We start from the raw sequence: 10,745 nt of genomic DNA, 5'->3' as shown, positions 1-10,745 counted from the left end.
GAGCGGCGGGTGCTGCCAAAGTATGAACCTCCCCTGAAACCGTTCCTCAAAATGAGAAAGAAGGCAGGTGTGTTCCCACCATGCTATTCTACATTTGTCTGTTAATGCGATAAGGCAAGGAAAATAAATAAGAGGTATAAAGATCAGGAGGAGCCTGATAAAACTGTCATTCATAGGTGAGGCGATCACCTGCTTAGAAAACAGCTTTCCTGCCCTGGCTGGTGTGGCTCCGTGGACTGGGCACCGGCCTGCGAAATGAACAGGTCGCCAGTTCAATTCCCGGTCAGGGCATGTGCCTGGGCTGCGGGCCAGGCCCCCAGTTGGGGGCGCATGAGAGGCAGCCACATCTTGATGTTTCTCTCCTCTTTCTCCCCCCCTTCCCCTCTCTAAAAATAAATAGATAAAAATTTTAAAAAAATCAATAAACATCTCCTTGGCTGAAGGCTAAAATAAAAAGCTCCGCCTCTCCAGCAATAAAACATAAAACAGCCGGGGCTGCTGCCGCCCGCTGCACGGCAGACTCCTCAGCTGGGCGCGCAAGGCCCCTCTTGTTTCCCCTCCTACTCCCTCAGCCCTTCTTACCATTCGGTAGCGCCCACCGCTCCTCCTGCCTTTGCACAGGCTGTTCCCTCTGCCAACAGCGACCTCACCCCGCCCCCCCGCCCCCCCCCGCCCCCCCCACCCCCCGCTCCTCCAGCTGCCTGCTCCTTCAAGGCGCAGCACAAGTGGCTTTTCCTCCGAGAAGCCTTCCTTGGTCGGCTGAACCCCAGAGTACAGTCCGCACCTCCTGCTCTGGGTCTGGCCTGGACCTGGGCATACCTTCTCCCGTGCCTGGGGAACAGCTACGGGCCCTGGGGCATCTGCCCTTTGACCAAGACCCCCTCACCCCGGGCAGGGAGCGGGCCTGCCTCAGCCTGAGCCCCAGCCCCAGCCCCAGTCAGAGCTAGTACGTAGCAGGTGCCCAAGGAAAACAGATAAGCAATCCAAAGTAGCAGGACTGTACGCCTGTGGGTATATCCCTGCTTTTGTGTGTTGGCCTAAGTGCGTCTCCTGGTGTGTGCCTGGTCTAGAGCGCGTGTGCCTCAGAAGGCCTTCAAATGTTTCTCCCCATGAGTCCTTGTGGCTGTCCGGGCCTGTATGCGTGTCTTCACACCCGTCTGTCTCTCTGCTTTCGGCGCGCATGGGTCCACCGGGATTAGCTGGCACTCTGGCCTGGACTCTGAGCCGAGGCCTGTGGCCCAGAAGATCACAAGCGGAGCTGGAATCATCTGCAGTCCCTCGAGTCCCTGTCCACTGGCATGGCACCCCCTGGACTTCCTGCTCCACCTGCATGGAACATACCTGCTGAGGAGGCAGACCCTGGGCCCTGGTGGAACAGGGCCACCAGGAGAGGCCACCGAGTGGGGCCTTCCGAGCCGGCCCGGGCAGGGAGGCCTCCGGAGCAGCCAGAGCGACTGACCAACAGCTGGGACTTTCCAGCTGCGACCAGTGCCTGCCTGGGCCCCCGGCCCCACCCCCGGCCCCACCCTCCAATCGACCCCATACTTTCACTTTCAGAAACATTCCCACCCCCTCCCATTCCACAGGCAAACCTCTCTGGCCTTGGATTCCTGGCTGCCCAGGACCCAGGCCGAGGCCCCGGGACTGCGGTGACTGCCGGCCCCCCTGTGCCAGACCCAGGCCAACCCGGGGGCCACTTGGCCCGCAGCTGCCGTGCCTGGAAGGACGCCCTCCCACCTCCAGAACAGAGGTGCCGGCCCCGCGCCTGCCTGAGAAGCTCATCCTGAGAGTCCCTGCCCAGCACTGACAGCCTGGGGGGCAGGAACGGGGGCCCCGGCTGGCGGGGGCGAGGGGTGGGCACAGAAGGACAGCAGAGGAAACAGCCGTGTGCCGTCGCTGGAAGAATGGGACGCCCACACGGACCAGCGGGGCTGCCCTCGGGGCTGAGGAGCAGTGGCTCCCGGGGCTGGGGTCGGCGTGGAGCAAAGGTCGGGGAGGGCCCGAGCGGGGAGGCAGGGGGGCGCACAGCCCTGCTCCTCCCGGGATCAGGTCAGAGGACTTTGTGGGGTCACTGAGATTTCCCAGAAGAGGCAGGTCCCACACTGTTGTGGGGGATTCTGCTGCCAGCGTCCTAGGAAAAAATTTAGGGAAAATCCGAGGAGGACAGACCCAGGCCTGTCCCACCTGGGCTGGAGCCACTAGGTGGGGACAAAGCAGGAGGGGCGCCTGGGCAGGACGCCAGGGGAACAGAGACAAGCTTGCGGGCAGGGTCCGCGGGCTCCCGGACACAGCGCGCAGGCTGGGCAGCTGAAGCGGAGACCTGCCCTTCTCCCGGTCCTGGAGGCTGGAGGTCCAAGGCCCAGTTGCGTGCAGGGCTGGCTTCCCCGAGGCCTCTCTCCTTGGCTTGTGGGAGGCCCTCCTCTTCCTGTGTCCTCACGCGGACCCCCGCCTGTGCGTGTCTGCATGCGCATTTCCTCTTCTTAGAAGGACACCAGTGCTACTGGATGGGGACCCACCCTCCTGGCCTCGTTTTAACTGAAGCAGCTTAGAGGCCCTGCCTCTGAACGCAGCCACATTCTGAGCCATTGGGGGTTCGGGCTTCAACAGGAGACTTTCTGAGAACAAAATCCAGCTCACACTAGATCGGAAGGCAGCTGCAGCTCCTCACTGCCACGAGCGGATGGGCCACGCGGGGCCCAGCGCTGCCAGCGCCTCCTCTAGGAAGCCCTCTGGTTTCCCACTTGAGCTGTTAGCCCCAGGAGCTCTGGGCTCCCCGCTGTGAGCGGGGGTCACACGGGGCCCAGCTCAAGTCCACAAGACACCCAGCCAGCCGGGCGGGTCCCCCTCGCTGAGCTGGCCTGCTCATCCCACGTGTCTCTGACAGTCAGAGACCGACAGATGGAAGGGGCGAGCACGATCCAAGGGACAGAGGGCCTGTCACCCGTCCCCATGGGGTGGCCTCCCAGGGCTGTTCAGCAGGGTGCGGGGCACCTCTCTCCCGCAGGGAGCCCGCGGCGGGCGATGCTCTCCACCGTGTGGCACTGGCACTTTGACTTGGAGAGGCACCGGGACCCGCTCACGGCCACTCGGCTGGCTGGAGAGAGACCAGGCCTCCAGCCCCGTTTTCTGCCTCTGAGGCCAGGGTCATCCCGTGGGGATGGGCCCTGGGGACGCTGGGGGCCCCTCCATCTGTCTCAGCCCGTTCCCCAGCGCACAGGGCATGTTCCGGGGTCTCCCATGGCGGGTGACCTCCACTCAAGAGACAGGTCCCTGAAAGGCTGGCGCTGCCCAGGGTCTGGGGCTGCCCTGGGCTTCTCCTCAAGTCCCGCCGCGCCTCACGTCGGCCCTGGCCTGCGCCCGCTTCCCAGCAGGAGGCTGTGATGTTTCTATTATTCCACTTCCATGATGTTTCCCCCAACATCCTGAGTAAAACCCCTCTGGAAAAGCCCCTGGCCACCTGAGAAGAGCCTCGGGCCGGTGCGTCCGGGGAAGACGGAAAGGAGGCGCCATCGCGAGGGGACCCAGCACCCCCACGGGGCTGCGCGACCCCGGGAGAGCCCCTGTTCCCTCCTGCGTAAAATGGGGCTGCTGTTGGGGCCAAACGGGTTCACCTCAGGGGAGGACCTGGCTCCCAGACCGGGAAGGGCAGGACAGGGCCCCTCCCCGCACATGCCTGCCTGTCCTCGGAGCTCCCGGGAAGCCAGGCTCCCTCCCGCCCCGGTGCAGAGGCCAGAGGCGGCGGGTGCCGCCGGCAGTGCTGCCAGCTCTGGGCAGAGACGGGTCTGAGAGCAGGGCGCCTGGGCTCCGGCCTGTGCCCAAGCCGGCTGTGCGCCTGGGCCAGACGCAGGGCCTCTGCCCGAGCCTCAGCCTCTGCAAAGATGGGGCGACCCCTCTGGGAATCCCACCGGCCGTGGCGGGAGGTGGAGTGGGGCTTAACCTCGGGCCGGGCGTCTGTTCCCCCGCCCCCCGCCCCACGCCGCCCCCTGCTCTACCGGGCCGTCTGCGCAGGCTCAGGCCAGCGGCGCTGGGTGGGCTGGGGCCCTGCCGCGTGCGAAGGCTCGGGCTGCGGGTTGCTGAGCACTCCCGGGGAGCGGGTGGGTGGGCTGGGGTGCTCTGCCCACCGCCACTGGGCTGCCTCCCTGGGTCTGACGCCCGTCCCCCGGCGCACCGGGCACGCCCGGGTCCTGACACTCCAACGCTAGGTCGCCTGCACCCCACCTGCCGGGGTATCGTGTGCTGCGCTCCAAAGCGGCACTGTGGGCGCCTCCGCACTCAGGTCTCAGGCGCAGTGGGGCTCCGATCCGCCTCTTTTATCGGCTGCGGGCCCTGGGGAAGGTCTTGTTTAAGTGGGTGTGGCACTGCCTGGGAGGGGTGAGGAGGCCACTCTGTACACAGCTCCGCTGCCCACCCGATGGGCCGTATCAGGAGCCGGAAACCACGCCGCTGCTGGCTCAGGCCCCTTGCCCTACATTCCAAGGGTCAGCAAGTCCTGGAGACACTTCCTGTGAAATGTCTACTCCTTTTCCCACACCCCCTGCCCCTCCGGGGTCCAAACAGGAAGGGCAGAAGGAGGGCAAGAAGGACCTTGAAGGACAGCCAAGCGCCTCTCCCAAGATGCAGATCAGGACAGGGCGTGGAGACCGAGAGGTCGGGGGCCTGTGCAGGGGTCCATGGAGTCAAGAGGCTAAAATTAGGGCAGAACCCCAGGCTGCCAGGCAAACTTTGGCACTTCAGCCTTCCACCTCTCCTGCAGTGGTGGTGGTTGGGGGGGGGGGGCTGTTTTGAGAAGGAAGGCAGGCCTGGGAAGGTGCCTGATTCACCCTGGAGGTTAGCAAGGCCTCCGGGAAAGGACAGAGGGGCCCGTGTCCCCCGCCTCCCCGTGCAGGCTTGCCGGGCCCTGCTCCACCCGGCCAGGGCCTGCGCACTTGGTTAGCTAACATTTACGCCACGCTGCCCCTGCCGGGCCCTGAGCGCCCTCAGGCCTGCTGGCCAGGCTTGCAGAGGACAGGGGCGGGCTGGGAGCATGGGAGGGAGGATGGCACACCAGGGGAGTGGGCCCAGGCAGTGACATGGCTTCTGCCCCCCATGTCGACCCGACCAGCCAGCAGGGCGTGGGGGAGGGGGTGACCCGGAGGAAGCTGGTCCTGCCTGGGCAGCCTGGGCTGAGGCCGGCCCCCGGAGAGCCCCACCAGCCGCCCTGGGCTCCACCCCACGCAGAGCTCCCAAGTGGCCTGTCCCTCGCACCTGGCCCGGTCAGTGTGGGCTCCAAGCCGAAACCCTTGCCTGGAGGGCCACTGGCAGAACTAAAACTGTCCCCAGCCCCTCGAGACCCCACGAAGCGTGCCCACCGCCAGGAAAAGCCTTTATTTCTGCTTCAAACTGTGGGACCAGGGGGGCTGCGACCCCGACCCAGACTCTGACTGTGCACAGGAGCGGCAGGGGCTGTGGGCCGGGCCCCACTCGGCAAGGCCGCGGGCGGCGGCCTGCTCTGCTGGCTGTGCACCCCGCCCGGGCACGCTGGGGCGCAGAGCCTCTCCGCTGTCCGGGAGCCATCCAGGGCTGGCAGGGACAACGGGGCCTGGCCACGTCCTTGTCCCGCTACTGGGCCGTGAGGGCCTGGCTCTTGGAGGTGGTGCGCTTGCTGCCAGCATCGTCTGGCGCGTCCCCTGGTGCTCCTGGCGGACTCCGGGAGGGGGCTGCGGGGACACCGAGGCCCTGTGTCGGCGGGGCTGCGCTTCCAATGGGCTTCAGGGCGACGCGCGGGGCTGGGGGGCCCGGGGGGCTGCAGCCCCACGGGCGGCCACAGCTCCCCCGGGTGCCGGTGGGGTGCTGGGCGGGCACCTCTGGGTCCTGGGGCAGAAGGGACCAGGCCCTGCCCTGATGCAAGAGGAAGGGGTGGCAGACGGGGAGGTCCGGGAAAGACCTGGGGACACCCAGGGCCCAAGTCCTGCCCCAGAGCTTGTCCTGCCATTGTGAGTGGAACCTGACAGCCGGTGGGCGGCTTTGGGGCAGAGTGGGGGGCGGCGTGGACAGACCCCTTCTGGACCCAAGCTTTAGGGCGTGGCTGACCAGTGAGGGCTGCTGCAGGGGGTGGTGGGGGTGACATCTGAGCAGCCGGAGAGGGCAGGCAGGGTGCTAAGCAACCCCAGAGGAGGCCAAATTTATTTCCTCAGCAGGGCACAAGGGCACAGACTCCCGCTCCTGTGACCTCCAGAGGTCGCACTGCCCAGCCCGCTGTCTGCCTGGGCCCAGCCCTGGCTCCCTGCTGACGCTTCCGAACCTGCCCGCACGGCCTCCTCCAGGGAGCGTCCGGCCTCAGCAGTCCCTGGACCTTCAACGGGGCACCTGCGGGCAGGTCAGGAGCCTGCTGTGGGCCGGCCCTCCCCCCTGCTTCGTGGGTGCCCTCAGCCCTTCCAAGTCCTGGGGGACAGCGGAGAGTGGACGGTGGACAGCGCTCAAGGGGGGCAGGAGGGAGGAGGCGGGGCCGGAGGGCGAAGGTGAGACAAGGCTCACCTCCTCCGTGCCAGGCCCGGGGCCCAACAGCGGGGGAAGGGGCCTCGTGCGCAAGCGGGAGAGGGAGTGGCGTCGGGCCAGGCCAGGTGCTGCCTCAGCAGAGGCCTAAAGGGCGGACCGAGGTGGGGCAAGCAGCGGGGAGGGGGGCGGGGGGGGGCCCTGCGGGCAGGAGGCCTGCTCCGACTCCTCCCTCTCCGGGTCCGCGGGCTCCGCACTCACCAGCAGCGCCCCGGCTCTGGGCGCCCTCCGGGGGCCAGCGCAGCTCCCCGCTCTCCACCGCGCCCACCTCGCTGGGCTCCACCACGATGGACGGCAGCCGCTGGCCCGGCCGAGGGCCCCTCTCCCGGGCGCCCACTGCGGCCTGCGGGGTGTGGGCAGGGGGCAGGGGCGTGGGCGGGGGTCAGGGCCGTGCGGGGGCCCTGGGCTCCCCGCTCCCTCCCGTGCCTGCCGGGGCCCTCACACGCCCCCATGGGCTGCGCCCCTGCTTCACCCCACCCCTGGGGCTGGGGCACTTGGCACTCGGGGTCACAGCTCTCCTGGGGGCACCACAGGGCCCAGTGGGCTTGCCCCTTGGGCCCGCTTCCCAGGTGGGATCCTGAGGCCGCAGAGGTCGAAGCCTCTCCATGAGTGAGCCCAGGGCCTCTGGGCTCCCCCAGTCGCCTCCAGTTCCCTGCACAGCCCTTCTTGGGGTCTCCCCTGCTGGGTCCTTGGCCTCCTCCCTGCTCAGAGGAGCTGGGAAGCGGTTGCCATGGCTACCTGAGCAGCTCACTCTGGGCTCATTGTTCAGGGCCCACAAGAGTGTGTGGGGGCGCAGCGCCCTCCGCGTCTCCGCCTCCCATTCAAGGCCTTCCGAGGCGAGGCCCCAGGCACCCGTGCTGCGGCCCGGCCGCCCCTCCCTTCAGTGGCCGTGGGCAGCACCCGGGCAGCCCAGACGGGCCTGCGGGCCCCAGCTCATGCCTCCGCTCAGGCGGGTCCTTCTTGGAGCGCCCGCCCGACCTCCCTCACCTAGCAGGGTGGCTGGTCGGTGCGCGTCCACCTCCCCGCCTCGGCCCGAGAGCCTTGGGGCTGGCGGGCACACACCACGCAGGACTTTGCTAAACTGCCCTTGAACCTCAGCAGCAGAACCACCTGATCACGTGCTTAAATGCGCACCCCTGGGCTCCCGCCCTGGCTCTCCGGGTGGGGCCCAGGAATCGGCATTTTAACCGAGTGCCTCAGGGGACCTTGCGGTGTGAGAACAGGTTTCATGGGGCTGTGGAATCAGAGGAACAGCAGAGCGGGAACCCCGGCCATGCCCCGACGCCTGGGTCTTCCTGCTGGCGTCGCAGGTCCACGTCCCCTCCGGGAACCCACTCCACCTGCCATTCTCCTTCCTGCCCCCTCAGAGAAGCCCTTCAGCCCCCCAGCCAGGGGTGTCCCTCTGCCCAGAGGGAGATCCAGGCCAGCAGAGCTTGGAGCTCCGAGGCCTGGGGTCCCCTTTCTCCATCTTCCCTGCCAGGGAGGCTGGGTCTGCAACCCCAGGCTGTGGACTGGCCTCTGTGCCTCCTGCCCTGCACCCCCACAGCGGCCACAACGAGGGCTCAGAGTGTTAGCCTGTGCTCCCTGCGTAGCGAGCCCTCTTTTAGCTGCATCACCCCCAGCCCTCGTGAAAACTGGAGCTGAGGGCTGGATCCTGGCATCGCCTCGCCCAGCAGAGAGAACGGCCCGAGGGTCAAGCCCTGGGGTCCCCGAGGTCTGGAGAGGGCGCTGCGTGAGCCGGGGCAGCTCGGCCTTCGATTGCTTTCTCCCTCAGACCCCTATATGTAAGAGCAAGCGCCTCCCCCATGCAGATGGGTAAACTGAGGCACGCCCCAAGTCACAGGCCGGGACTGGAGACTGGCTGTCCCTGTCCCTCAAGGTTGAGGACTGGCACCCCCGGGCCCCAACCACATACCTTTCCTGCCCGGCCTCCGGCCTCTTCAGCTGGGCTGGGCTCTGGCAGGGTGGGCCGGGGGCTGTTCATGCTGCTGCCACTGTGGGGCTGCAGGAGGCCAGCACGCAGGCGACGTGAGGACAGGTCTGTCGTGGGCCGGACGCTGGTCTGAGCCCTCCCGGAAGCTGCTCCAGCCACCTCCCCACCCCAGCCCGGCCCGCTGGGCCTGTTGCTGCTAACCCCTGCCTCAGCCACCATCAGGGGGCGCCGGCCGGGCACCACACCGCAGGCCCGGGGCTGCGGACAGCGGGGCATGTGGGGGTGAGGCTGACCCGCCTTAGGGCCCATGAAGCCTTCCCGGAGGCAGGTCAGCTGATCTGAGGCCCAGGGGCTGAGCAAGAGGCAGCCAGGCCCGTGGGGAGGAGGGAAGGTGTTGTTCTGCGTCAGGAGGCAGCCGTGGGGGGGGGGCGGTGCGTAACGTGGAGGGAGGAGGCACCCCAATGGGCTTCTGAGCCAGGGAGCAGCAGGAGACAGGTCCAAGGCAGCCAGGGGCAAAGGGGCCCAGGTCCCCACTCCCTCCCAGAGCAGATGCCCCACACATGCCCAGAGTCGGGCCCTCAACCTGCAGCCGAAGGGAAACCCTGGCTGCCTTGGCCCTGCTCACCCACCCACTCAGGCCAGGCCCCAGGGTAGGGCGAGGGAGCCCGGCGGGACCAGAGGCTGCACCGCAGCAGCTCGGGAGAGAGGCCCCGCAGCCTCAGGCCGTCCACCCCCACGAGGCCAGCGGCAGGAGGGCGCGGGCATGGGCAGGCAGACACCCACCCCCCTCTGGCACTGCTGTGGAGGGACCCAAGGCCACAGACAAGGGCAGGAGAGCTGGGGGGCCGGGCAGAGGGCAAGCGGTGAGGGGCTCTTGGGGGCCAGCTGGGCGAAATGCCTGCGGCGCCCTGCTGGCTGTGCGGAGGGCGTCCTGGGGACACCCGGCAAGGGCGGGGCTGCTGTGGGGTTTCTTTCACCCAACACCCACCTGGGGTCAGCTCAGTCCCCTGAGAGCCAGGGGAGGAGAGGGGGGGCACGGGCGAGCCAAGCCGTTCCCGCTGCGCCTCTGCCCAGTCCCAAAGCACCCCCTGCCCACCGCTTGCAGGTCTGCCTCTCAGCACCGGGACCTCACCCCAGGACCCCAGAGCCTTGGCTGGAGCCCAGAGCAGCGGGACGGAGACCCAGGTGGATGTGAGAGACAGAGGAGAGGCAGGGGAACCGATGGCCACAGACAAAGCAGAGACGACACAGCTGGAGAAAGAGGCGCAGAAAGAAGCAGCAGACCCAGAAAGGTAACACCGATAAGGAGAGAAGAGTGATGACAGACACAGGTGACAGAGCTGTAGCCTTGGGTGGAGCCAAGGGTCGAGCAGGCAGAGAGCAAGTGCCTAAGCGTGTTCCCCGCGGCCCCGCGGCTCCGGCCCACCCAAGGCCCCCACCACCGACACCTCGGGCGGATCCCAGGTGTGCGCGGCCAGTTACGGCGGTGCGCTGCCCCGGGGGCGCCGCTCGCGCCCAAAGCCTGGCGTCCCGCAGCCGAGGGCTCGCGCGGTGGTCCCCGCGCCCTCCCTTTCCCCAGGAGCTCCGACTCCAAGCCCCCAACCTGCGCCCTTCCTCCCCTCCCGCTCGCGCCGGGCAGAGCCACGGGTGCGCACCGGGGCCGCGGACCCGGCCTCGGGTGGGGAGGGGGCGCCCTGCGCCGCACCCACACTCACCGCGCGCGCTGGGTGCTCGCGCAGGAGCCGCCACGCGGGGCTGTGCGCTGCTGGCCGGCTCGCCCTCCCTCACTCCGCGCTCGCTCTCTGCGCTCTCCGCCCACACGCTCTCCCCGCCCGGCCCGCATTCACACTCACGCCCCTCCGCGCGTCCGTCCTCCCGGCTCCGCACCCAGGTAGGACACGAGCCTCAGCCTCCCTTTGACAAGGCCGCACCCCCCAGAACCGGATGGCCACCCCTGGAGACCCAGAGCCTCAAGTCAGAGGTTCTGGAATTCAGGGGGCGGGACTGGGTGGGGCCAGACACATGGAACGAAGATACTCTCCAAACGGGAGTGAAGAGGTCAGGGAGGGGTGGGCAAGGCCGTGGGAGGGACAAGGTGCACCCGCGGGGGACGCCCAACCCCTCCGCGCATCCTCATCCCCAGTCTCATTCCCAAAAAGGAGCCAAACAGCCCCTGACGAAGGATTTATCTCCTTCAGCCGGATGCCCAGGCCTGACACCTGAGGCCAAGGTGCGGAGCCCCTGATGCGCCCGGTTGTGGGCGCTCCGGCCGATGCACACC

General features: G+C 67.8%; 1 protein-coding gene across 1 annotated transcript; it reads right to left on the bottom strand.

Moving 5' to 3' along the window:
* Nucleotides 1-5,598: 5,598 nt before the first annotated feature.
* LBHD2 (LBH domain containing 2) lies at nt 5,599-8,515 on the bottom strand. Its single transcript, XM_054567701.1, has 3 exons — nt 8,447-8,515; nt 6,733-6,874; nt 5,599-5,696 (listed from the first exon to the last, which is right to left on the bottom strand). Exons 1-3 carry the CDS (start codon nt 8,513-8,515, stop codon nt 5,599-5,601), a joined length of 309 nt encoding a protein of 102 aa, XP_054423676.1.
* Nucleotides 8,516-10,745: the final 2,230 nt, after the last annotated feature.

The sequence above is a fragment of the Pteronotus mesoamericanus genome, unplaced genomic scaffold (assembly GCF_021234165.1).
Source record: "Pteronotus mesoamericanus isolate MK-2021 breed Mesoamerican mustached bat unplaced genomic scaffold, CSHL_Meso_final contig_192, whole genome shotgun sequence".
Taxonomy (NCBI): domain Eukaryota; kingdom Metazoa; phylum Chordata; class Mammalia; order Chiroptera; family Mormoopidae; genus Pteronotus; species Pteronotus mesoamericanus.
The sequence above is the reverse complement of the archived record's forward strand: the minus strand, read 5'-3'. Positions and strand labels throughout refer to the sequence as shown.